This window comes from Pinus tabuliformis, chromosome 4_1, assembly GCF_031772625.1.
Source record: "Pinus tabuliformis cultivar Carrire ecotype Pingquan chromosome 4_1, CPIR1, whole genome shotgun sequence".
NCBI classification, from domain to species: Eukaryota; Viridiplantae; Streptophyta; class Pinopsida; order Pinales; family Pinaceae; genus Pinus; species Pinus tabuliformis.
This window is the reverse complement of record NC_142303.1, coordinates 835,451,919-835,476,301: the sequence shown is the minus strand read 5'-3', so window position 1 is coordinate 835,476,301 and position 24,383 is coordinate 835,451,919. Positions and strand designations below refer to the sequence as shown.

At 38.4% G+C, this 24,383-nt stretch overlaps 1 protein-coding gene across 10 annotated transcripts in view; it reads left to right on the top strand.

The window, feature by feature from the left end:
- The window catches only part of LOC149178811 (boron transporter 1-like), a 30,143-nt gene extending 6,425 nt beyond the window's left edge, over positions 1 to 23,718 (top strand). Inside the window, exons 2-6 of one of the 10 annotated variants that reach the window (XM_089420439.1) lie at positions 18,426 to 18,517; positions 20,082 to 20,131; positions 20,301 to 21,910; positions 22,006 to 23,122; positions 23,218 to 23,718. In XM_089420439.1, the coding sequence (XP_089276565.1) occupies positions 23,084 to 23,122; positions 23,218 to 23,448 (270 nt within the window). In that variant the 5' untranslated portion in view covers positions 18,426 to 18,517; positions 20,082 to 20,131; positions 20,301 to 21,910; positions 22,006 to 23,083 and the 3' untranslated portion in view covers positions 23,449 to 23,718. Of the gene's footprint in view, positions 1 to 18,425; positions 18,518 to 20,081; positions 20,132 to 20,300; positions 23,123 to 23,217 lie in introns of those variants that run through there. The other 9 variants (XR_016258230.1, XR_016258227.1, XR_016258223.1 and 6 more) reach the window with 9 other exon arrangements.
- Positions 23,719 to 24,383: the final 665 nt, after the last annotated feature.

Here is a 24,383-nt window from a genome sequence, read left to right as displayed (position 1 = left end):
TGCTTGCTTTGAGAAGGCTCTTTTTCCCTACAAAACAAAAAACACAAAACCCAACACGGACATACAAAAAAAAAATGAACCTTGCGGCTCGAGGTTAGCTTTAGCCGAAAAACTATATATTTTCAAAAATGAACCTTACGGCTCAAAGTTAGCTTTAGCCGGAAACTAAATATTTTCCTCAATGTTTCTGATTTTCCCAGATCACACTAAGGCGTAGTGGAAAAGAGCATACACATGAGAGAAATCATTCCTTTATGTTTCTGATTTACCCAAATCGCACAGAGTCGCAGGGCAAAGAGCATACGTAGAAATGAAAGGTATAGATCCGGTAATAAAAAAGGCTAAATAAACCGAAACCGAAATAAACAGAGAGAAAATAACTGTAAACTGCAAATAAACATTGTATACCTCCAGATCTTAAAAATGACGCAGCTAGGGCTACCGGAAACCTTTTCGCATGAAACGAAAGGGGTTCCTCACTGGAATAGATGCTCCCAACACAACAAAGCAGTCCTCTCAGCCTAAAAGCAGTCAGAAACAGTAGATCTAGGAAACGGCAGTCGGATGCAGTTCTACCGGCTTCAGATTTGGATCACCAATGGACGCGGCCCTCAAATAGCTCTGATACCATGTAGGAATTTACAGGGTAAGTTCCTTAGACAGAACACCAAAGGACACCGCTCACAAACAGATCACAGATCAATACACCAGTATTTTGACGTGGTTAAAACCCTCAAAGTGGGAAATAGTCCACGGCCTGAGCCAACGCGGCCACTTCAGGCAATTTATTAATAAAAGAATGAAAATTTACATATGCTTCTCTCATAGACGGATTACCCTACAAATGACCCTCCATGCGCTTTAAATAGAAATCATGGACCAATCGGGTGTTAAGCCACGGATCAAGTGTCGGTAATACCGAGGAGAGAATGAACCGTTGGATCACTACATATCGTGACCGTCGGATTGTAAGTTACAAAATGTACAAGGTAAAGAAACACACTTTACCTAACTCTATACCTAACTCTATACTAGACCAAGTTGTACTTAACTATTTCCTATGTGTCGGAATATCCTAACAAGACTAAGTATCAGATGTTGAGGTTTTTCAAAGAATTTACATTCTTTTTTATCAGCTATCTCATCTAGTTTCCTCTAAGTATCAAAAATATTATTTCCTGTTTTTCTCCATTGAAAAAGTAAGATTAATCTTCTTCTTGCATTATTGATCTTGGGATAATTTCATTCACTAATTCCAAGGAGAAAAATGATATCCCCATTACTATACCTCCAAAAAATGCCTAGTCAAGTCAGCCTTGCTATCAGCCTACTGAAGTTTGCGTAAAAAAAATTAGGGTTACAATCAAGATTTTGATTTTGTTGTGCATGATGATGATGATAAATTTGTTGAATAAGACATTGTTGTTCCAAAATAGGTTGTTGTAGATATGTTAGAGCAGCAATACTTATTTGTTTATAATGACAATACCTTTTGGGGATTCACATTTTTGTTGAAGGTTTTCATTACAGGAAGAACACTATCCTTGTAAAGAAGGATCTTCTAATTTTTCATTTAAGCTTGAATTCTTGCAAGCATAAAATGAATACCAAACAAAACAGTGTTTTATCCAGTGAATTGGAGTTCATGCAAAGGCAGACATATCTTTTATGTCAACACACAATTTTATTTTGAAGATCCAATAGCAAATTTGATGGAGTCCAATCTTTCAAAGTTTCCAAAAAAATACATATTTCGGAATACCACCGCTATGAGTTTGTAAGTATGATATGCTAAAGAAGTTTTTACGGCCCATTTCATGTTTTTTGTGGGTTTCTTTCGTTAGTTGCACAAAAGAGATTTAGTCTTTCGCGAAATTACTCATATGGCTAGTCTGGAAATTTGCTTATACTGTACATAAATAAGCTCATTTGGTGAGAATTTAGTTTTCAGCTCCCAAGGTTTTTATTTCAATTTTTCAGTTTATGAATAAGGATCAGATGTCCAAAAAATAAGGTTTTCAGACTTCAGAGTTTTCAGAGTCCTGCAATTTCAGAATTGACTCCATAGCCCAGCAAGGCACTTGGTCTGCAGTTCTCGCTGTCTCGCACAGTGTCCCCAGTTGGAACTTATGTTGTAGTTGAATCCTACAAGGCATTTATTTCAAAGTAAAATTGTTCTCAGACAAACTCTAGCACGGGACCAAATTTGCAGGGAAGCGGGCCCTATATTTAATTATCAAAGCTTCGAAAACGAATGGGTACTTTAGCTCCTACATGGGACAACGAAAGGTCTGGGGAAACTTACATAGCCAAAAGACTAGATCGCTTCATCATGCATGACAGGAAACTTACATAGCCAAAAGACTAGATCGCTTCATCATGCATGACAGACTAATAGAAAGTATTGGTTTCCCCATTTCTAGTATTCTCCCTTGTTTTATTTCTGACCATTGGCCGATTTTCTTTGCACTGGTCGTCTAAGTCCCACCGGAAGGAATACCCGTTCAAATTTAACAGGATTTGGCTTGAGGATGAAGATTTCATCAATATGGTCCAGAACTCTTGGATGTCTTTTTCCCCATGTATTTCACATTCTTAGTCTGGTTCATTGTTAGACCGTTTGTCTCAACTTAGAAAAAAGGTAAAAGAATGACAAGCATATAAGAAACGGTCAAACATGATTGAGCTTCAAGAAATATATAAGGAACTTCAAAGCATTTTTAGTTTATTCACTGACCATAATATCTCATGGAAAGTCCGATCTTGGATATGGGAATTGGAAAAAAAGAAACAGGCTCTTTTGGCCATTGAGGAGGTGTCTTGGAGACTTAAAAGCCGGGCCATTTGGTTAAAGGAAGGCGACAAGAATACCAAATTTTTCCATCGTTTTGCTAACAAAAGATGGGAATCAAACGCTATATGGGAAATCAAGAATGAGGAGGGTTTTATTCTGAACTCACATGATGACATCTCTAAGGAAGTTGTTAAATATTTTCAAAATCAATACAAAAAGGACAGGGACATTGGGATGGATGATATTATATGGGGTATTGAGCCTTACCCCACCATGTTTGATTCCGATCAAAATCACAGTCTATATGTTGTTGTCACAGAGGATGAACTTTTGTCCGTTATGAAATCTTTTAAGAAAGACAAGTGTCCGGGTTACATAGGAAATAGGTCTATAATTAGCAAAGGAAAGAGAGTCCTTCTTCTTAGGAATCAAAGCAATGAAAGTAGATGATATAACATGATTTATATTGCCACTTATTCTAGTCCCCTCAATAAGTGGCAATATAAATCATGTTATATCATCTACTTTCATTGCTTTGATTCCTAAGAAGAAGGACTCTCTTTCCTTTGCTAATTATAGACCTATTTCCCTATGTAACACCATATATAAAATCATTGCAAGAAGAATCCGAAACACTCTGTCTAATTTTCTGTCCAATGAACAGCATGGTTTCTTAGTAGGAAGGAATATTTTGAATGTGGTTTCCATTACTCAAGAATGTCTTCATTCCATTCACTCCAAGAATATTGAGGCGGCCATTCTCAAAATCGACCTAAAAAAAACATATGACTGTCTTGATTGGGGCTTTTTGAGATGCCTCCTTATCAAAATAGGGCTCAATAGTCAATGCACAAATTGGATTATGGCCTGCGTTGAAAATGTCAATTATGTTGTTCTTGTAAATGGTATTCCATCTGCCTTTTTCATTGTTGGTAGGGGGCTCTGACAGGGATGCTCCCTCTCGCCCCTACTTTTCATTCTGGTTATGGATTCTCTTAGCCTTCATATCAAAAGAGCTATTATTGAAGGTCATTGTCGTCCTCTCACTATCAACAGGGGCAGCAATTTTTCTCATAATCTATTCGTTGATGACATTCTGATATTTGCCACACTATGTAGACAAACCTGGATTTATTTGCACATAATATTATTTTATTTTCAAAGGGCTACAGGTCTGTGTATTAATGAAGGGAAATCATCTTTTTACCATGGGGAGATTAATATGACAGATATGGATTTTCTCACACAACTCTTCAATATACAAGCCAAATCTATCTATGGGGGTATGAAATATTTGGACTTTCACTTGAAGCCAATTGGTTATACTTTGTCAGATTGGTCTTGGATTCTCAACAAATTTTATAAAAGGATCGCAGGATGGGAGTGTAAATGTCTCTCTTTGGCTGGCAGAAGGATTCTATCGCAATCGGTTCTCGCCCAGCTTTTAGTCTACTGGGCGCACCTATTTTACATTCCTGCCAATATCATTCAAAAATTAAATAAAATGATGGCTTTCTTCATTTGGGGGGGATGTAATGAAAAAAGAAAATATCACCTGGCAAAGATCTCCTACCTTACCCTCCCAAAGAAGATGGGAGGTTGGGGTATAATGAATCTTTGAACTTTTGGTATGGCCCTGCTGTGCAAATCCTTATGGAAAGTTGTTTTTGGCGATAGTTTGTGGAGTAAGGCAGTCAATTTAAAATACTTGGGGAACTGAGACTTTTCTTTCTGGTACAGGCTCGGTTCATTTGGACCTGCTTGGGGATCCGCTATATGGAGGAGTTTTCTTAAGATCCAAGTTTTCTTTTTCAAAAATTTCATATGGAAATTTCAGTCGGGGAACAACATTCTTATTGGTATCAATCCATTTATTGGTGGAGATGAAGTTTCACATTTTCCTCAACAACTTCTATAGGTCCTTCATCAAAAAGGCATCTTTTATTGGGCTCAGGTTATTAAGTATTGGCAGGGTGCTATCCCAATATGGAATTCCGCTAGTGATTTGGGTCTACAGGGTCATGCCATATCCCAATGGAATGGGATATACTGGAAAATGAAGCTCTGTGGTTTTTTCAGATCTGAAGCAGAAGACAGTTTAGTTTGGCGGGGGAGAAATGGTCAGAATATGGTAATTGTTAAAGATATATATCTCTCAATCACTGAGGAGCAATTGTCAAGTGTCGACATTTTTCCTTTCACTTTCTGGAAAGTTGGTTTCCCTAACAAAATTAACTTATTCAGATGGCTTGTATTTCATAACAAAAATCTCACTTGGGTCAACCTTCAGAAGAGGAATTGGCACAGCCCTACCATCTGCTCCATTTGCCTGTCTGAGACTGAAGATAACTCACACATCTTTCTCCATTGTTCTATCACACAGGCTCTATGGAAAAGAATTGCCACACATTTTGGTTTCTCGTTCCTCTCTCATTCTTCTATAAAGGATGCTTTAGATTGGTGGAGTAAGCAGAAAGGGATATGGAGGCCTATCCCTCTTATAGTTTTCTGGTACATATGGAAATGGAGGAACCGGGTCATTTTCCAAAATTATAGGCAGGACTTTATGCTCATATTTGACCAAATTATCTCATTATACCTCTCGCTCTCTCCCTGCATTCCTCAACAAAGGATTGGTTTATCTAAAGTGTCTTCCAATCCTCTATTATCTTTTCCGAGGGCATTCTTTGATGGTGCTGCTCAAGAAGGTAATTGTGGTTGTGGAGTGTACATTCATATTATGGAGGACCTGCACTACAAAATTTTTTGGAATGGGGGTGCTGGAACTAACAATAAAGCTTAAGCAATGGCACTATATGGCCTTCTAAATTTCTGCACTTTCCTGAATATTGGTGGCCTACAGATCTATGGAGACTCAAGAATTGTTATAGATCATGTGATTGGCAAACATTCCATTAAAAATGCCAACCTTTCTGGATGGCTGCAAAGAATCTCCTCACTCTGGATTTCTACAAAGGAGTTCTCCATTGCTGGAGACTCAAGAATTGTTATAGATCATGTGATTGGCAAACATTCCATTAAAAATGCCAACCTTTCCAGATGGCTGCAAAGAATCTCCTCACTCTGGATTTCTACAAAGGAGTTCTCCATTGCTCATATAAATCTCTCCTAGAATATAATTGCGGATGACTTATCAAAGAAGGGAATACCCTCTCAATGTGGAATATGGTACATGTGCATCACTATGGGATCAGTCACGCATCATGTTCAGCCTTTCTCAATGCCTAGTATTTAGTCTCATCGGCCTGGTTTGTATCGAGACCTTGTTTTTATTAATCAGCTGCTACATGCACAGGTATCTCATGCTCTTTTTTCACTGAATATTATGATTCCTATTAAGAGCCTAATGTACATGTATCTTGGTATAAGTTTTTTCTCATGTCCTGATAGATGGCGGAACATATTTTTTCCCATGTCGTATATTTTCTGTATCAGACTTATGTTGCGGATTATATTAATATATACAGCTTTTTTTCGTACTGAAATACCAAAATTTTGGCACTTAGGATGGAAAGGAATATAATGCAGAAGGCTCGTCACGTTTTTTGAAAAGATTGCTACCAAATAGTGACTCGGAACTAAAAGGCTGGGGTGGAAATTAATGCGAAAGGCTCGTCACAGTTTCAAATAACTGCTTCCAGAGAGGGACTCGGAACTAAAAGGTATGCCTTAAAATCCCCATATAATTTTTCAAATATAGACAGACTGGTATACTTGTCCTCCTCTGTTTTCTGCTCAAAGCCTTTCGTTTTTATAAAGTCTTTCGTTTTTTCTTTACAAAGTATTTACAAAGTATTAGATTCACTTGCCTTCTATTTCGACGCCACAAAAAACTTCCCTTTTACAATTCTTGACTGTGGGATAACCATCTCCCATCAATTTTGGCGCCGCCTATCAGATTTTTTTTATAATCTCTTGTCCTTGCATTGGCTTCAGTTTTCGAATAGGAAGCATTTGATGCAAATGCAAGGGATGTTTCTACTGTTGTTTTGTAATTTAATGGCCTTAGATCTACTTTTCAATTATCGTTTATAGTCTCTTATCACAGCTTTGTCTCTTATTCTAGGCTTTCTGGGTCTGGGAGGGGTTTAGTAAATACTTCCTTTCCTTGTTTTATCTTTCAATTGCCTATCCTCTTTCTCATGACACTACTAATTTAGAGATAATCAGAGAACATGCATCCTCGCCTCTCTGGTTTTTCCGCTCAAGTCTGGTCCTGGTTATTCCAGTGGATGGAATAGTAGCTCAGGGAATAGTGTACCATTTCTCGGCAAGTTGCCTCTCGTCACTTGGTATGCTTCCCCACACATTCTCTGACCTCACACATTCCATATCAGACATATAGGACCGTCGATGGTACACCTTCTTACGCCTTCGGATCTAGATAGTACAACGACGGCGATATTTCTAGCCCCCGTGACATGCAGTTTTTTAATAATCGCACAAGCCATATCTCCTAGGTACACGGGTTATTGACTTTCCCAAGATCATCTATCCCCTATTTCGATCCTCCACACCTGCCCTCATTAATTCGGATCTAACTCAGATCCCCATCTTGTCTGACGGTATTCCCTTAACTGTCACTTTCCACTAACAGGCCGAACTCTCTGGATGGACCTAGACTCCAACGTGTCTGCCAACTCAACCTTGATCCGTGCCACCATGGAAGCAGAAATGCTCCATATGGGGCCACGATCTTTAGATGTTTGGCATACTACGTTGGGAGAAATACACGTGCCTGCTGTCGACCTTCCTCCACAGTCACTGCAGGGTGGTGAACATGCATATCGTGAACAAAAACTTAAACATCATCCCATTAAAATCACTCTGCCACCCCCGACCATAGACCTCGATAGCGCCACCCTGGTAGACCGCATTATCAGTTTACAGAAGCGAGCCTTAGTTGGCCGATGGTATTTCCCGGACATGGAGGATTCTGAGATGAGAATTTGGCTAGGAAGGAAGTGGAAATCCATGCTTGGCTATCTGCCCACGATAGTTAGACTCATGAAAGGATGGTACAGTTTCCACTTTCTCAGTCAAGAGGATCTTGAGACAATCATATCCATCCCCTGGGTTCATGGAAAGAGCTTTCTAGCCCTGCATAATTGGTACATCGGCTATAACCCCCTGCACAATACCCCATCAACAAACTAATCTGGGTTAAATTGCCCGAACTACCGATTGAATTATGGACAAAGCAAGCTCTAACAGACATAGGAAATGCCATTGGGAAATTCGTATATGTGGACCCGAAATGCCTTGGTGCAAAAGACAAGAGAGTAGCATGGATACTCATAGAGAAGGAATATCGTGGCAGTTTTCCTGACCATATCAATCTTCATTGGGAAGACATCAATCTCCATCAGAGATTGGATTACTGGGGGGTGCCTTTCCATTGCTCTTTCTGCCATAGAACAAGACACCTGCGCGAACAATGCCCACTCCGTCCGGGAGGCCGCCTACACGGACAAAAATGTTATAATGCCATAAAGCTGTCAAACTCTGAAAAGGAACGACCAAGCAAAAATGGTCAAAGGATGGCGTCACAGTACCAGAAAGCGACACATCCAGGTAATTCTCAAAAGACCTTCTCTCGCTACCCTCCTTTTGTAGGTTCTATGGAAACATCCCCAATTACCGTTGCATCCTCCCCAAATATCTCTGGAAAGTCGGACTTGCCTTTTACGGGAGTTCCAGCTCACCCTAGTTCCCCCCGCCTCCGGAACCTACCCCCTGCCAGGAAATACCTGCTCCTCTTCCGAGTTCACATCCCTATCATAATATTCCTTCCACCTCGCACATAGCATACATACCCTCACCTACTCCCTCTCCTATCCCATCCAGCCGTCAATCAAAGGACAAAGGACCTTGCCCCTATGTCACTCCTCCAAACTCACCTACTGCATCCCCTTCAAACTCTATAGGAAGTGACTTGGACTTCCTTTTGCAAAAAAAGACTCTAGATTTGCACTCCCTCACCATACATAAACCTAAGTCATCTTCCTCCCCACACATCAGCCCTATCTCGGCAGGCAATATAACCGTCCGATGGAATAAAAACTGAGGTAGCAGACATTTTCGTGGAAGAAATTACAATATCCCTCTCACCTCTCCAATGGACCGCTTCCTCATTGATGTACCTATTACAGAGCTTTCCTCCCCTAGGACCCTTAGAGCAAGTCAGCTCATCAAAACCCTCCCATGACCTACATTATATCCATAAATATCAGGGGTTTGGGAGCTGAACCCAAATTTATAGCTCTCAAAAATTTGTTCTACTCCTTACATCCAAATATCATACTCATACAGGAAACGATGCACAATCGTTCTGAGGTTGTTTTATATTTTCGAAAAATGTTTCCAAACTGGCACATTTCTGCAACTGATTCATCTGGCCTCTTCGGGGGGTTGGTAGCCTTATGGGATCCATCCTGGGTCTCTGTTAAGGCTTTCCGTTGTTTTGCAGGTATTCTGTTGGAAGCTAGATTTCGTGGAATACCTGGAAACATTCATATCCTCAATGTATATGCTCCCTATAAGGACCGATTCACTTTCTGGAATTGTGTTTTCTCCTCTAAAATGATGGAACTGGTGTCCCTTATCATTGCGGGGGATCTAAACTGCACTTTAAGCAGTGATGAAGTATGGGGCTGCAGTAGGAAGGCGGACCCTCTGGCTGACCCTTTTCAAGATGCTTTACTATCACACAATTTTGTGGACATTTGCCCTGCTAAAATTGCCCCTACTTGGGATAATGGCCGATCTGGAACAACATATGTGGCCAAAAGACTGGATCGCTTCTTAGCCCATGAAAAGTTGATTGAGCGACTGGGGGATTTCTGCACAGAAATCATCAGTAACTTCACATCTAACCACAGACCCATCTCATTGCAATGGAGGAATACTGGAATCCGTAAGGGTTTTCCTTTCAAATTTAACAGATCCTGGCTGGAAGATCCGGAGTTCAATGAGCTTGTGCAGGAATCCTGGGGACGACATATTCCTCCTACTAACTCCTCTCCCACTCAGAATCTCCTCGACAAATTAGATTCCCTTCGCGAGAAAGTAAAGCCCTGGCAAAAACAAAAGAAAAAAGCAAATATGAAAGAACTAAAAGATATCCAGAAGGAAATGGATTGGATCCTCTCGAAAATGTCCACTCAATGCCTCCCCATGAAGATCTGGTTACGTATACAAGCACTAGAAATCAGGAAAAAAAATTATTGTCTATTGAAGAATCCACCTGGAGACTAAAAAGCAGGGCAACCTGGATAAGGGAGGGAGATCGCAATACAAAATTCTTTCACCGTTATGCAAACCATCACCACAACATAAATACAATCTGGGAGATTAGGGACGAGGATGGGAAAACACACCAAACACAAGAAGATATATGCAATGCGGCTGTACTGTATTTCCAGGAAACATATAGCAGAAATGAAAATATAATGGCAGAAGATATTATTTGGGGAATTGAGCCCTATCCTACAATGTTCAAGGATGAGCAAAATGAAGAACTCTACAGGATAGTTACCGAGGAAGAACTCCTGGAAGTGTTGAAATCTTTCAAGAGGGATAAATGTCCAGGTCCAGATGGATGGACGATCGAACTCTTCCTTCATTTCTTTGAACTCATAAAGAATGACCTCTGAGTATGGTTGATGAATCCAGAACAACGGGTAGAATTCATCAACGCATCTCATCCACATATATTGCTCTCATTCCAAAGAAAAACAATGCTAATATTTTCTCGGATTTTAGGCTGATCTCCCTATGCAATACCATATACAAAATCATCTCAAAGGTAATTGCTGGCAGATTGCGAAATACTCTCTCGCGTTTCATCTCTCAGGAACAACATGGCTTTCTCAAAGACAGACTCATTCATGATGTTGTTGCAAATACTCAGGAAAGTATGCATACGATACACACCAAAAAATTAAATGCAGCCATCTTCCAAATTGATCTGAGGAAGGCTTACGACTGCCTGGATTGGGGCTTCCTCAGATGCGTCCTTACCAAAATTGGACTCAGTCCCAGATGTATAAATTGGATAATGGCATGTGTTGACAAGGTAAACTACGCCATCCTGATAAATGGACATCCAACTAATTTCTTTCGAGCTGCTAGAGGACTGAGGCAAGGATGCTCACTATCCCCGCTTTTATTCATCCTGGCAATGGACTGCCTAAGCCTGCACATAAAAAGAGCAGTAATGGAGGATCAATTCCGGCCACTGATGATAAGCAACAACAACAGCATTTCACACAGTCTTTTTGTAGATGACATATTGATTTTGGGTATGCTCTGCCACTTTTCCTGGTTATGTCTTTTTAATATTCTGAAGAAATTTGCAAGTGCTACAGGACTACAGATAAATGAAGGGAAATCTGTAATTTATCATGGAAAGTGCGACATGGAAACCATTGAATATATTGAAGGATTATTTCGTATCAAGGCAATACCTATTCAAAGGGGAATGAAATACCTCGGATATCACCTAAAACCTTGTAGCTACAATATAGCTGACTGGCAATGGATCATTGATCGCTACTATAAAAGGATATCTAGATGGGAGTTCAGATGTCTCTCAATGGGTGGGAGAGTTATTCTTGCCCAAGCAGTTTTAGCACAGCTAACAGTATATTGGGCTCACTTGTACCATATCCCTGTGGCCATTGTCAAGGAGCTAAATCGCCTTACTGCAAACTTCATTTGGGGAGGCTGCCACGAAAGGAAGAAATATCATCTCACCAAATTGGCCAGCATTACTCTTCCAAAAGAATTGGGGGGATGGGGGATTATGGATCTCCGCAGATTTGGAGGAGCGTTATTGATGAAATCCTTATGGAGGGGATTATTTGGGAAAGGCACTTGGAGTAATACCATCCAAAAAAGTACCTTGGTAATAAAGACTTCGGATACTGGTATAGGAAAGGCACCATAGGCATCAAACAGGGCTCAGCTATCTGGAAAAGTTTCCGGAAAATGGAGAGTTATTTCTTTCAGCAGCTTACATGGAGATTCCAAAATGGAAACAATATTCTTATAGTTGTGGATCCAATACTTGGTGCTGGGGAGGAATGTTCCATTCCAGAGAGCATTAAAAATATCCTACATGGACTGGGCATATTTATATGGGGTCAAGCTATAGCGGGCTGGCAAGGCCCTTTACCGATTTGGAAAGAAGCACACAACATTGGCCTAAATGGTCACGCAGCCCTACAATGGAACAAGATCATAGCAAATATAAAAAACATTGGTATCTGTCGTACGGAACCCCAAGACTTTCTCACATGGAAAGGCAAGATGAAGACTGATAATATTATTGTAGCTGATACTTATCTCTCTCTTTCCAGAGTACCAGCTCTACAATCAGGTTTGCATTTCCCCACAATTTTTTGGAAAACAGGAATTCCAAACAAAATCATCATTTTTTCTTGGTTGGTTTTTCACAACAAGAACCTCATCTGGGAGAATCTACAGAAAAGACACTGGCAAGGGCTAGGTATCTGTTCTATCTGTAAATGCGATGCTGAAAACAACAACCACATCTTCCTGCAATGTAAACTCACCACCCAGGTATGGAAAAATTTATCTAAATATTTTGGCTTCCATTTTATACTGCATTCATCCATCACTGATTCACTGGAATGGTGGAGTACACAGAAGCCCCCCTGGAGATCCATTCCTTTAATCAGTATATGGGCCATCTGGAAATGGCGGAACAACTACTTGTTCCAGAACACTAGAGAGGACTTCCAGCAGGTCTTTCATAGAATCGTAACAAATTTCAGTGTTTTTTCCCCCCAACCCAATCGCCCAAGTAACAATCCTTGCATGCACATTAACTCACAGTTAATGTATCCAATGGGTTTTTTTTACGGTGCAGCACAAAAAGGGTTATGTGCTTGTGGGGTTTGGATATCCATATCCGAACAACTATCCTACAGTATTCTCTGGAATGGAGGAAATGGCACCAACAACAAGGCAGAAGCAATGGCTCTTTGGGGCCTATTGTGGTTCAACAACTTTCTAAATATCCCTTTCCTACATGTATATGGAGACTCCAAGATCATAATTGACCATGTTTCAGGAAAGGCCTCCATCAACACCCCTTTTTTACAAGGATGGATGAAGAGAATAGAGATCCTTTGGAAACTTCTAAATGATTTCACAATCCAGCACATAGGCAGATCCCAAAATATGCAAGCAGACAGCCTATCAAAAAAAGGTATGCTTCAAGAACCTGGTAAATGGTACCTGGAAATCAATTGGGAGAACAACACTTATGTCATGGAGGACCTTCTTTTTCCAGGAATATACGCTTTTCCTTGGGCACTACTGAAAGTCTGGTTTTGTTTATGTTTGTGTTTAATCGGCTGCCTGGCCACTGGGCATAAACAGTGTCCTCTACGAGGATGGAATCTTCTCCTTGAAAAAACTTCTTTCTTCCTCCTCATAGATGGTGTTTCATCAACATGATCATACAGTTTCCTAAAACAGGCATACCATACTATCGGCTGTAACTTTGTCTCTATCTTATATCTTTTCAGCTCCTTATACATAGATAAATCAAGGAATAGCTGTATCACTTGTTACTTCTTTTTGTGGTTATGGGGCACTTGCAATTATAGCCTGTTTTATATAAATCAGACAGTGCCAAAATGGCTTATGTTTTGAACAATAGTTGACATTTGTAAATTTTTACTCTGATTATTAATACAAATTGTGCTTTTTTCGTAATGAAAAAAAGAAAGAAAGTGGTATTATAATATTTTAACGTAAGAATTTCATTTGTGCCTAATCCTTATTTCTAGTTCAAGAATTAAAGATACTCAGTCTGGTTTCAAAACGTTTGCAAGGGCTACTACATGACAACTTTTCATCAATGTTCACTTTGAGGCTAGTGCTTTTGTGTTAACATATCTATGCAGACTAATGGCGTTTACTCTTTTTAAACTTCTATTAACTAGACAAAGATCCATGGATCTAAAATTTGTAACATAAGTTTCATATGTATGCTTTTGAAAATGATTTTTATTCCCTGGAATTATGACTTTTGCATATGGAAGATTTACAATCAAGTCAACCAACTGCAAGCCAATTTGGTTCCTATTTTATGGGGACAGAAACCAAATTCTAAAATTGCAGTAATACTTGGTAAGAAAAGGTGAAACATTGGATAAGAAAGTTCCTTGGGCAGTTAGCGAAAGAGATAACAAGCCCAAGGTTAATTTTAGGGGCGAATAATCGCCCAAAGGCGAAATTTAAGGCTTTTTATATTTTAATGGGGCGAATTTTTAATTAAAATAATAAAAACTTTTTTATATAATTAGCCCATATTTTATTTAAAAATTAATTTATTTTTTTATTTTAGCCCAGGGCGGATAAACTAACCGAATCGTATTTTATCAAAATCGCCCCATTTTGATATTTGCTCCGGGTTTGGGAGAGCAAAATCGCCATTTCTGATTTACAGTTTGGGTTTTCTGGTTTGGGAGTGGTTTGTGAGGGTCGATTTGGTCCCGGGAGTGGTTTGTGAGGGTCGATTTGGTCCCGGGAGTGGTTTGTGAGGGTCGATTTGGTCATGAGATGTTAGATTTGTTTTGAAATGGAGGGCGGAGCTTAATTTGTTTTCAAATGGAGGGCGGCTCCCTGTTTTCACGGATTCAGCCCGCTGTTTTGGTGTATATGGCTCCCTGGTCCCTGTATAAAAATGGTTTTGAAATAGGTTTTTTCATCCTAGTTCACAAATCTAAATGTTCTCTTGCATTTTCAAATTTCAATCCGCTTATTCTTCTCTTGTTTTGGTATCCATTGTTTCTTGGATTTGAACGGCTCATGCCACTGCAGCAGCAACAACAACAGTCGGTACTTGACAGAATTGTTGGCTGAAGCCTGAGCGCTAGAAATTAGGCCCCTTTATGCAGGTCCTGCCCATCTGTAGCCGGCTTTTGAATCAGGGTAAGTTGGCTTCATATGTCTTGTTTTTCTTCAAGTTTGAAGTACAGGAGAAGATAGTTGCTGAGTGTGCCAGTATTTGGATGTTTGCAGTCTGCCAGTATCCCAAGATGAATATTGTGATGGAGAAGGCAACTTCCTGCTTCTGATTCCCATGTATTGCTCGTGTTGGAAAGATCTAGGCAATGATTGTTGTATTGTTCATATTTTTCATTCAGCTTGATCTCGGTACAATTGTCTCAAATGTCTTTTATGGTGAGAGGGAGCGTTATAGTCATGTTGCCAAGTATGGGCTGGATCATAGGGTTGAGTGGGGGAATTGGGTGTTTTCTTGCCTGAGTCATGGGTCAGTTAGCACTATTTATATCAAATGTGGCCTGAATGTTGTTTGAAACTGGAGGTACTGATGACCTCAATGATGTGAAAAATTGGAGATACCGTATGGCCTCAATGGTGTTTGTAATCAAAATCTGGATTGAACACAGTGTCTGTATAGACTGTAGTTCAAGTTTTGTATAGACCTTTTGAAAAGTTTTCGAGGCAAGAAATCTGTTGTATTAATATTGTCTGATTTGTAATAGAGAAACTGCTATGAGGTGCTTTGGACTACTTGGGAATGAATTTTTGTCTCAGATGTCGATAGTCTGTACTGTGGTAGACAATAAGATGATTTCTTTTCTCAGGGATTGCAATTGCTTTCCGGAAGATGGGGTATACCTGTTCATGGTACTTCTTTCGACATCAAGTTGATAAACCTTCCCTTAGACTTGAGTTTTGTTTGGTTCTTGTTCGTTGGGTGATGATAAAAAATGTAATATTCATTTGTATTTGTTGATTTTATACTCATGGAACTTGTTTCTTATTGTACTCAGTTCTTTTGATGCAAGAAAGAACAACAGAATAGAAAATGTTACCCAATGTTGAATCAGTTCATCTCCAAATTTCATATACTTTTTTCACTGTAATTTGGCATGTGAAGTGACGTGTTTAATGCGGGCAGAGCAGACATTTCAGTGATGTGCGGAGAGCTCCTGCCAAATGAAAACCCTTGTTTGCATTGTTACAGGTAAACACTTTGATAGGGTTCTGATTCAAGGGAGAGTTCTTTTCGATTGGGAAGAGGAGTTGGGGAAGCCTAAGACGAAGGCCAGGAAGGGGGGTGAATTAGGTCGTAGGGTTCTGCCATTGAGTCCTCCACTAGTTCTTCAACCCAAAAATGATGACAATTTAGGCAATTCTTCTATCTGCAAGAGAAAGGTAGGGTTGTTTCAGAATATCAAAGATTTCCTGTAGGGCAAACACCTAGGGAAATCGACAAAGCAGCAACACAAACGACGTTCAACATTAGGGGATTTAATACTGGGTATGGTGGTTTCTAAGGTGTAGTAGTTGTACATGGGAAGCTTGAGTTTGGTGTGGTGTCGATCCTGTGCCTAGTGCATGCAGGAATATTTTGAAGATATGCAGTGAATACATTCCATATTATACTGCTTGGGAGTGCAGTAACGACTTTGCAAGAAATTTCATTCCCATACATGTTTTGGACTATTAAAAATTTCTACAACAAACTATATCAGAGCAAAATCACTCTACTACAGATTGAAATAAAACAGTATGAATGAATGCAACTACAAAACAAATGTATCCACGCTATCAATCAAAATCAGTGATTGATCACTAGAGAAGAATCCTTTCGGCGTGGAAGAACACTAGGAAATACATTAATGAAAAACTAATTTACAGACAGCTCATGGGCCCTAATACTAGCAAGAAGAATGATATGCTCTATTGTGTCTACGTTTTCATTGTGATAAGAAACTTTTTTCAGCCCGTGCTACCTCCTTCTAACTACAGCCTCCCCTCTCTTGCTACCATTGTCACTTCCCAAAATTCTTCTTTTCTAAATGTGTTTGGTGAGACTGCTGGGAACATGGCATGAAGCCTCGTGGCTTTGTTTCTCACTATTTTAATAATTATGAGGAATCATAACTTACTTGTAAGGGTAGAGTAGCTCTTCTTTATAACTCTCAAAATACTGCCAGAAACTAGGGTGGATTTTTATAATTTATAAGGATTTCACAAAAAAAAAATCATGTAGAGAAAATCTAACATTTTGGTACAAATAAATATTATGTAAAATGAAAAAATATTATCCCCTAAAGTTTTCTCTTCAGCTAACTCTTAGTTAAGTTTTCTCTGCAGCTAACTCTTAGTTAACCCTTGAGGAGGTGTGACATCGAACCACAGAATCTACGGACCTGCTACCTTCACTCTAAATTCATGTAAATGCCAGGTTATTGGCTTATGAAGGTTCCATATGATAGCAACATGAAGTTCCCTTAGATTGGTCAATGGAGCAACAAAGCCTCTGAACTTCCTACCACTTCCTTGGTCCATTCTGCCCCCCACTGGCCCTGATAGGGTTGCAGAAGATTTTTGTGCTGCTTACACAACTGATCAAAAACGATGCTAGTTTAAAACTATAATTAGGATTTGCATAGTTTTCAATTATTTTAAACTTCCTTAACAACCAAAATGGCTCTAGTTGGTCTTGCGGTTGGGTAGCCAGCAAGTCCATAACCACCCTCTCCAGTGCCCTTAGTATGCACTGGAAGTATAGACTATCTGCCATCAGAATACTCTGCAATTACATGGAGGAACCTATATTGTGTTTTAAAGTTGTCCATGGTGTAAAGTAAGTCCCAAGATTAAGGCATGGTGAAGGCTGAAACGATCCTATATCTGATTGGGAAACGCTCAAAATTAGCCACATGATTAGAGTAATACACGACTGAGGCATGGAATCAAACTGAGCCAAATAAGATAAATACATTACTGAGGAAAAAAAGAAGGAGAAGTGTTCAATGAATGGATCCTGCAATGTTACCCACTCATCATGAGTTGATTTTCCCACTTGCTTCCTGACCCTTGTCTAAGAATTAGTTGTATGTGGGATCCCAAAACCTCTGATATTCAAAGGAATGATCTGTAATGAATCTAATGTGATTTGAACATCAATCAGAAATAATTTTATAAGTTTATGTGTGCCATAGTAGTTCGAAAAGCTTCTCTAACCATAACATGTTCTCCGTATACATGATAGATGTCAGTCATGGAGGGCTTCAATTCTTTATGGTAGTAGGTAATTTTTATCCCAAAAAACCTGCTTTGGCTGTGAACCTTTTGAACTTTGAGCAAATAATAATTTTTTCTAATCTGTTGGCATATCATTTATGCCTTGTAAGTGCACATTTTCTTGAACAAAAAGACTCCTGGTAGCACTGAAACAATACAAAAGACACAAAATATAGGTTCTACTCCATCAAAGGTGGGAACTGTACAAGGAGCTATGAATGCAGGGTGTATTAATACATCATCTCATAAGAGTTCTAAGTCATCTACCAATGCAACTCCTCCTTGTTATCTAGTCAAGGCAACTGTCAATCACAAGAAATTGACTGATAGCAAAATTTCATGGGATGCACTGCCATCCAGTTTTGTTGGACCTGGAAAGGTAGTTTCTCTTTTTTACATTGATTTTCCTTAGAAGCATATCTTCCCTGTATGGCTAGTTAACAGAAACTCATATGCGTTGGCTTAGTATCAGTTTTGATTTTGATTTTGTTTATGATGTTCATTTCAGGAAGCTCTGCAACGATTAGATGCAGCTCTTTCAGCTGCAGTAGAAGCCTTACAAGAAGCATCATCAATAGAAAGTGTTATTTGGTGTTTAAGGTAATTGCTGACATGCTTGAAAGAGCCATCTGCATTTGTCATTTATGTATGACAATCAAGCCTACTATTGTAACAACACTGTAATTCATACCATGAATATACGACTGTTATATGTTTAGCAAAATTGGAGTCATAGACACATCAATACCCACTGCTGCCACTTCTCATGATCATATGTTAACAAATACATCTGTAGACACATCAATATCCAACACTGCAACTTCACGTGTGAAGATGTTCTTGAGTATGTTTTGAGAGGAAAATATTTTATGTGATGTGAGTAAATTTTGGAGTGGAAAATACAGAGGATGGTAAAAAAAATTCAAACAAAGCATGCTATTTTCCAATTGTTGGGGTTAAATCCCTTAAGCAGGGAGGCAGTGTCAACTCATGTGTTAAGTACAACCCGAAAGATTATCATTGAATTCGCAAATCTGTCATAGGTTTCATGTGTTATTTCTTGGTAAGGGTAAGCGATTTTTTCATCCTCGGAGAGCTATAAACCCCAACGCTGCATTATTGGAGTAAATTCTAGTTTAATCTGAGGGCTGTCAAACTTGGCCACATGATCAGGGCTCTATATTATTGGGGTTTGAACCTGGCTCATTATTCTGGAGATGCCCTGCCAGACAAATTCACAAGATTCTTTGTATTAATATGGTGAAATTTTCTACAACAAAGTAAGAAGTGAAAAACACACTTACATAACAATATTGGTGCTTAAGGAATTAGCCATACTAAAGTGTCAATGGAGCCTTAGGGGTGACTTTGAAAATAATAAATGATTCTATACAGCTATTATTCTATTTGAGGCAACCATTATTATCAAAGTTTGCATTCATGACTGAGGCGTCTCAGGTTAGTTTGTAATTTTGTATTGTTTATGTTGTTTCTAGAGATCGGTCAGCTTTTGTTTTTTTGGTTATTTTGTTTTGTTTTTTTTTTTTTTTTTTTTTTCAATTTCACTTTTCAAACTGATAGTATGCCTTCCAATGTTGAATGGGAGTGCCTTAAGGAAGCTCAATCGATCAGAGAATCTCTTTTTGCTCATGGTGATGTTCTATCTACATTAGCAACCAAAAATAACCACATACCCTATAAGTTTGTTGCATTGCAACTATCTAAAGGGTTCAAAAGAGTTTCACTATTGTTCATTTGTACTTTCTTTTGCATATGCTATCTCTTTTTGAAATCAGATTTAATAATGACACGACTGTTGTTTTTGGTGATTTTAGGATTTCTAAGCTTACAAATTTTCTCCAAGATTAGGTGCCATTCCAATACCTTTTCTCTTCATGTCCTTTTTCCTTTAAGTTGATTGAACTTTGCCACCAGTGTGAGGGGCATAGAACTAGGTCCAACGTGGAAAAAAATTGAATCTTGTGAGCTTTTGAAGTATAAACAAATGGTGCTTTCAAATAAATCGATTTTACATTGCTAGTTAGCATACAATTAGAATGATTTTGCATGCATCTTTTCAATGAGTATTGTTATTGAATTCATAACATTCCCTGTACATTAGGCTGGTTAGGCTATTCCTGAAAGTGTGAATGCCTTTGTGTAGTTTGAGAAGGCCAAACAAGAAGGAAAGCTAAAGGATGACATGATGCAAAAGTATAAACAAATGGTGTTTTCAAATAAATTGATTTTACATTGCTAGTTAGCATACAATTAGAATGATTTTGCATATATATTTTCAATGAGTATTGTTATTGAATTCATAACATGCCCTGTACATTAGGCTCGTTAGGCTATTCCTGAAAGTGTGAATGCCTTTGTGTAGTTTGAGAAGGCCAAACAAGAAGGAAAGCTAAAGGATGACATGATGTAGAAGATGGATGAAAATATGCATAAATTGGACGTGAAACTTAAGGGAAGAGAAAAACTTTGTAGAAATTTTCAAGAAAAGTTATTGATTGTGCATTCATTTTTTCCAGTACATGTGATGGTCAGGAAGTTCATTTCTAGAGTGCATTAAAGATCTTGAAGTTCTGTAGGTAAAAGAACTAGAAGGACAACTTGAAGCCAGGCTCACAAAGCAACAACAACAATGGGAGAAGGAGATCATGCAATATAGGGAAAAATTCAGAGGAAATGAGAAGATGTGTAGGAAATCTTCAAGAGAAGGTAATCCTTATTTTAATTTTTTATTTAACTTTCTTTTTAAGGCTAAAGTTTTCATTTGTTTGATTCAGTGTACTGAAGTAATATTTTTCCTAATATTACTAGTCATGCAAGTAAAGGATATTGAAGCACAACTTTAGGCCAAAGTGAAAGGGCAATGATTACAGACACAAAAAGAACTAGAAGAGAAAACTGAAATTAGACTCAAAGAATAGAGACAACAATCAGAGAAGGGGAGATTGCAATATCTGGAAAAACTTAAAGGAAAAGAACAGATGCCCACCACTAGTCCATCAGTTAAGGGGATTCATAACTTGCAACATATGTTGTATTGTCTGAGGGGTTTGGAAATCAAGGGAGAGTTTAGGAGGCCAAACATATTTTTCTTGAGTTTTTGTGAAAGGGTTGTTTGAGTGAGGACTCAGGAGACTCACGGTTAGTTTGAGCAACCACAATCTTATATGTTTTTTTGGATGTTTTCTTTCTCAAGGATCTAAAAAATGGTCTTATAGAATTAGTAATTATCTTTCCATCCTTGTTTTGCAGACCATTTATAAACATTATCACAACAATGGTAGTCTTACATTGAAAGAATTCATCATTTTGTTTGGAGTGTTTGAATTGTTTTTGTCATAATTTCCAGACATCCATTCTTTGAGATGGGTGCTTCAATGTACAGATTCAGCACTGCTGAATTTGCTACCACAGCTATTGGTTTCTCTTTATATGATGGTACTCATCTCTATCCCTCAGAAACTGATTATTGTAAGAACTTATGGATATGTCTCTTTGAGTTGCATGTATCTTTGTTTTGGGTTAATTTGATCTTTGGCTATATAATCTCTTTAGGGAAAGATTTTATCATAACCAACATGCCACTGACAAATATTTGGGATGACCACGCATTGGATGCCATGTTGAGAATTCAATAGGGAAATGAATATGTTAATTCTATTTAACTTGATAATTGTTTGTTTTTCCATTTTTTCTTATTATCTTTCTTCCTTATTATTATAATGTGAGATACATTTGAGTGGAATTGTCCTTAGCTCAATTGTAATCGCAGCGCTATGTCTTTATTTAAATTCAGTGACTGCAAAAAAATATAATGGGTGTGGATGGTTTCTAAGGTTGAAAAGGAGATGTCAATATGGTGTAATAGATGGTTATCATCAAGGGGGATAAGTTAGTGCTGGTGAAATCCCTATTTGAAGCCATCCCTGTGAGCAAATGCAGACCCCAATGGTTTATCATCCTCCACCTGCCTTGGTAATGGTCTTATTTTTGAGTTTGGGTGTTTCATTTTATCTAATTTTCCTCTCCCTTTATTTATTTGTCTTGTCATGTCCCAACCATTTATGCAGGCACTTAAGGAATTGAAAGAGAGTACTTTGAGACATTTGAGAAGGAAAGGGCCAGTGAACTAGGTTTCTTTGGTTTTTAGTGCATTTGTTTGCATTCTATATTTGTAGAGATTACATCTCAGATTAAACTTTGAGTTGGGCTCATGCTCTGGCCATCAAAGCATTTGAATGCTGGGGGTTTTACACCCCTTTAAAGTTTTGCAGCGATCTTTTGATTAGATCTTCAATGTAAGACTTCACGGAAGTCAAAAACTGGCAGGCAGAAAAAGTCCTGCATGCTGTACTGACAATGAGATGTCTAGGGTAGTTTAAAATAACTTCTTGTTTCTTTTGAATAAATCTTCTTGTAATACTAGAGAGGCCACTCACTTTTGGTGATATTTTCAGTGCTTTGTTTAGTTATGTGAATTCGTTAGATGCAAAACAAGTATTGGTTAATTTCATGAAAACCAATCTGCAGAATTGGAAATGTAAGCATATGTGCATGAATGTAGTAGAGAAAGGGGTACTGTTCTAATTGAAGTGAGAGTGAAAGAGACCTTTTGAAAATGTTATTGTTTCAAGCAGTTGGAACGGTATCAGTAGGAATCAGTATGCAGAAATTAAACAGAATAAATGGGAAATTGACAGCACTTTCAGTGTGCCTTGCTTGGCATATCTTGTTGGATGGTGCCCTTATACATAAAATTGAACAAGAACTAAATCGTATTATATCGTGGTACTGATTTGTTATAGCACTTCAATATTTCTAAAATAGTTAAATTGATGTTCACTAGAAGTGTAACAGAGGAACTGAAACTATGAACAGGTTGGACAATCATTGCTGATTCAAATATAACAAAAGATATAATTAATGTTTCTAGAGTAGAAGATACATTTGAGTGGAATTGTCCTTAGCTCAATTGTAATCGCAGCGCTATGTCTTTATTTAAATTCAGTGACTGCAAAAAAATATAATGGGTGTGGATGGTTTCTAAGGTTGAAAAGGAGATGTCAATATGGTGTAATAGATGGTTATCATCAAGGGGGATAAGTTAGTGCTGGTGAAATCCCTACTTGAAGCCATCCCTGTGAGCAAATGCAGACCCCAATGGTTTATCAGCCTCCACATGCCTTGGTAATGGTCTTATTTTTGAGTTTGGGTGTTTCATTTTATCTAATTTTCCTCTCCCTTTATTTATTTGTCTTGTCATGTCCCAACCATTTATGCAGGCACTTAAGGAATTGAAAGAGACCACAATTCAGTTGGCCGCAAGTACTGGGAATATGGATGCCCCAGTTGATGAATCAATTTTTAATGTTGACAAGGACGTGGATGACCTGCTTCCTGTTGAGGTGAAAGAACAGCAATTGAGTAATTTGTTGCAATCTCTGATGGTGGTTGGCTGCTTTGCAGTAATGCCCATCATTAGAAAGATCCCAACTTCTGTGCTTTGGTCCTGATTGCTGGCCATCTAACTGGCAGCGTGCACCAGTCTTTGTCCTTAGAACACCAGGCGAATCAAGCATTGTATTGCATATCAAATCTAATAAAGTACCAATGATTCTACAGCTCTGGTTAAGTACTCAATAGTGCTTCCAAGGTTGCAGAACTTCAATCTACAGTCATAGATATTGAATGGGTGTTTGCAGTTATATTGTTCCTCTGCCAAGAACTCTGCTCTTTTGGACCTCAATTCCCCTCAAATAAAAATGTTCTGTTTAATTGGAACTTATTTACATCCTAACATGCAGGTCGATTTCTCCAAGAGAATGTAACTGGGCAACAAATGATATCCAAGTTGAAATCTTAACAATGGAATTAACTAATTATTTTTAATCGATTTCCTTCATTGTTGCTGGTTGATTTTTCCTGGGATTATCGACATCTCATTTATTGGGTTCACCTCACCCTGATTTGAACTTCTTTCATTTGAATCAACTTCATCTCTGGTTAGAACATTTTTTGATTGATTTCATTTTCCAACGAATGTGGTATTTAAGTTACTTTCTTCTTGCAAGTCGATTTTACCTTTATTAGTACACTGCTAGTAGATTTGTTTGACATGATCATTTTCTTCAATTTCAGGGTCGACTAGCTTAATGATAGTGTCCTTTTGCTTCAGCTCATGTTCATTCATCAGTTCTCAATTGATTCTCTCTGTGTTCAAAATGGATTCAAGTAGCTTAGGAATTACATCGATTTCCATGTTCATTCATCAGTTCTCAACTGATTCTCTGTGTGTTCAATGGATTCAAGTAGCTTGGAAATCACATCAATTTCCTTTTATATTGTATTAAAATATACAGGAATGTCATAGTGGAATTGCTTTCCACAACAATACTTCTTTGTAACTATGGACTTTATCTCAACTCAACTGGATTTCATTTCTAACAAG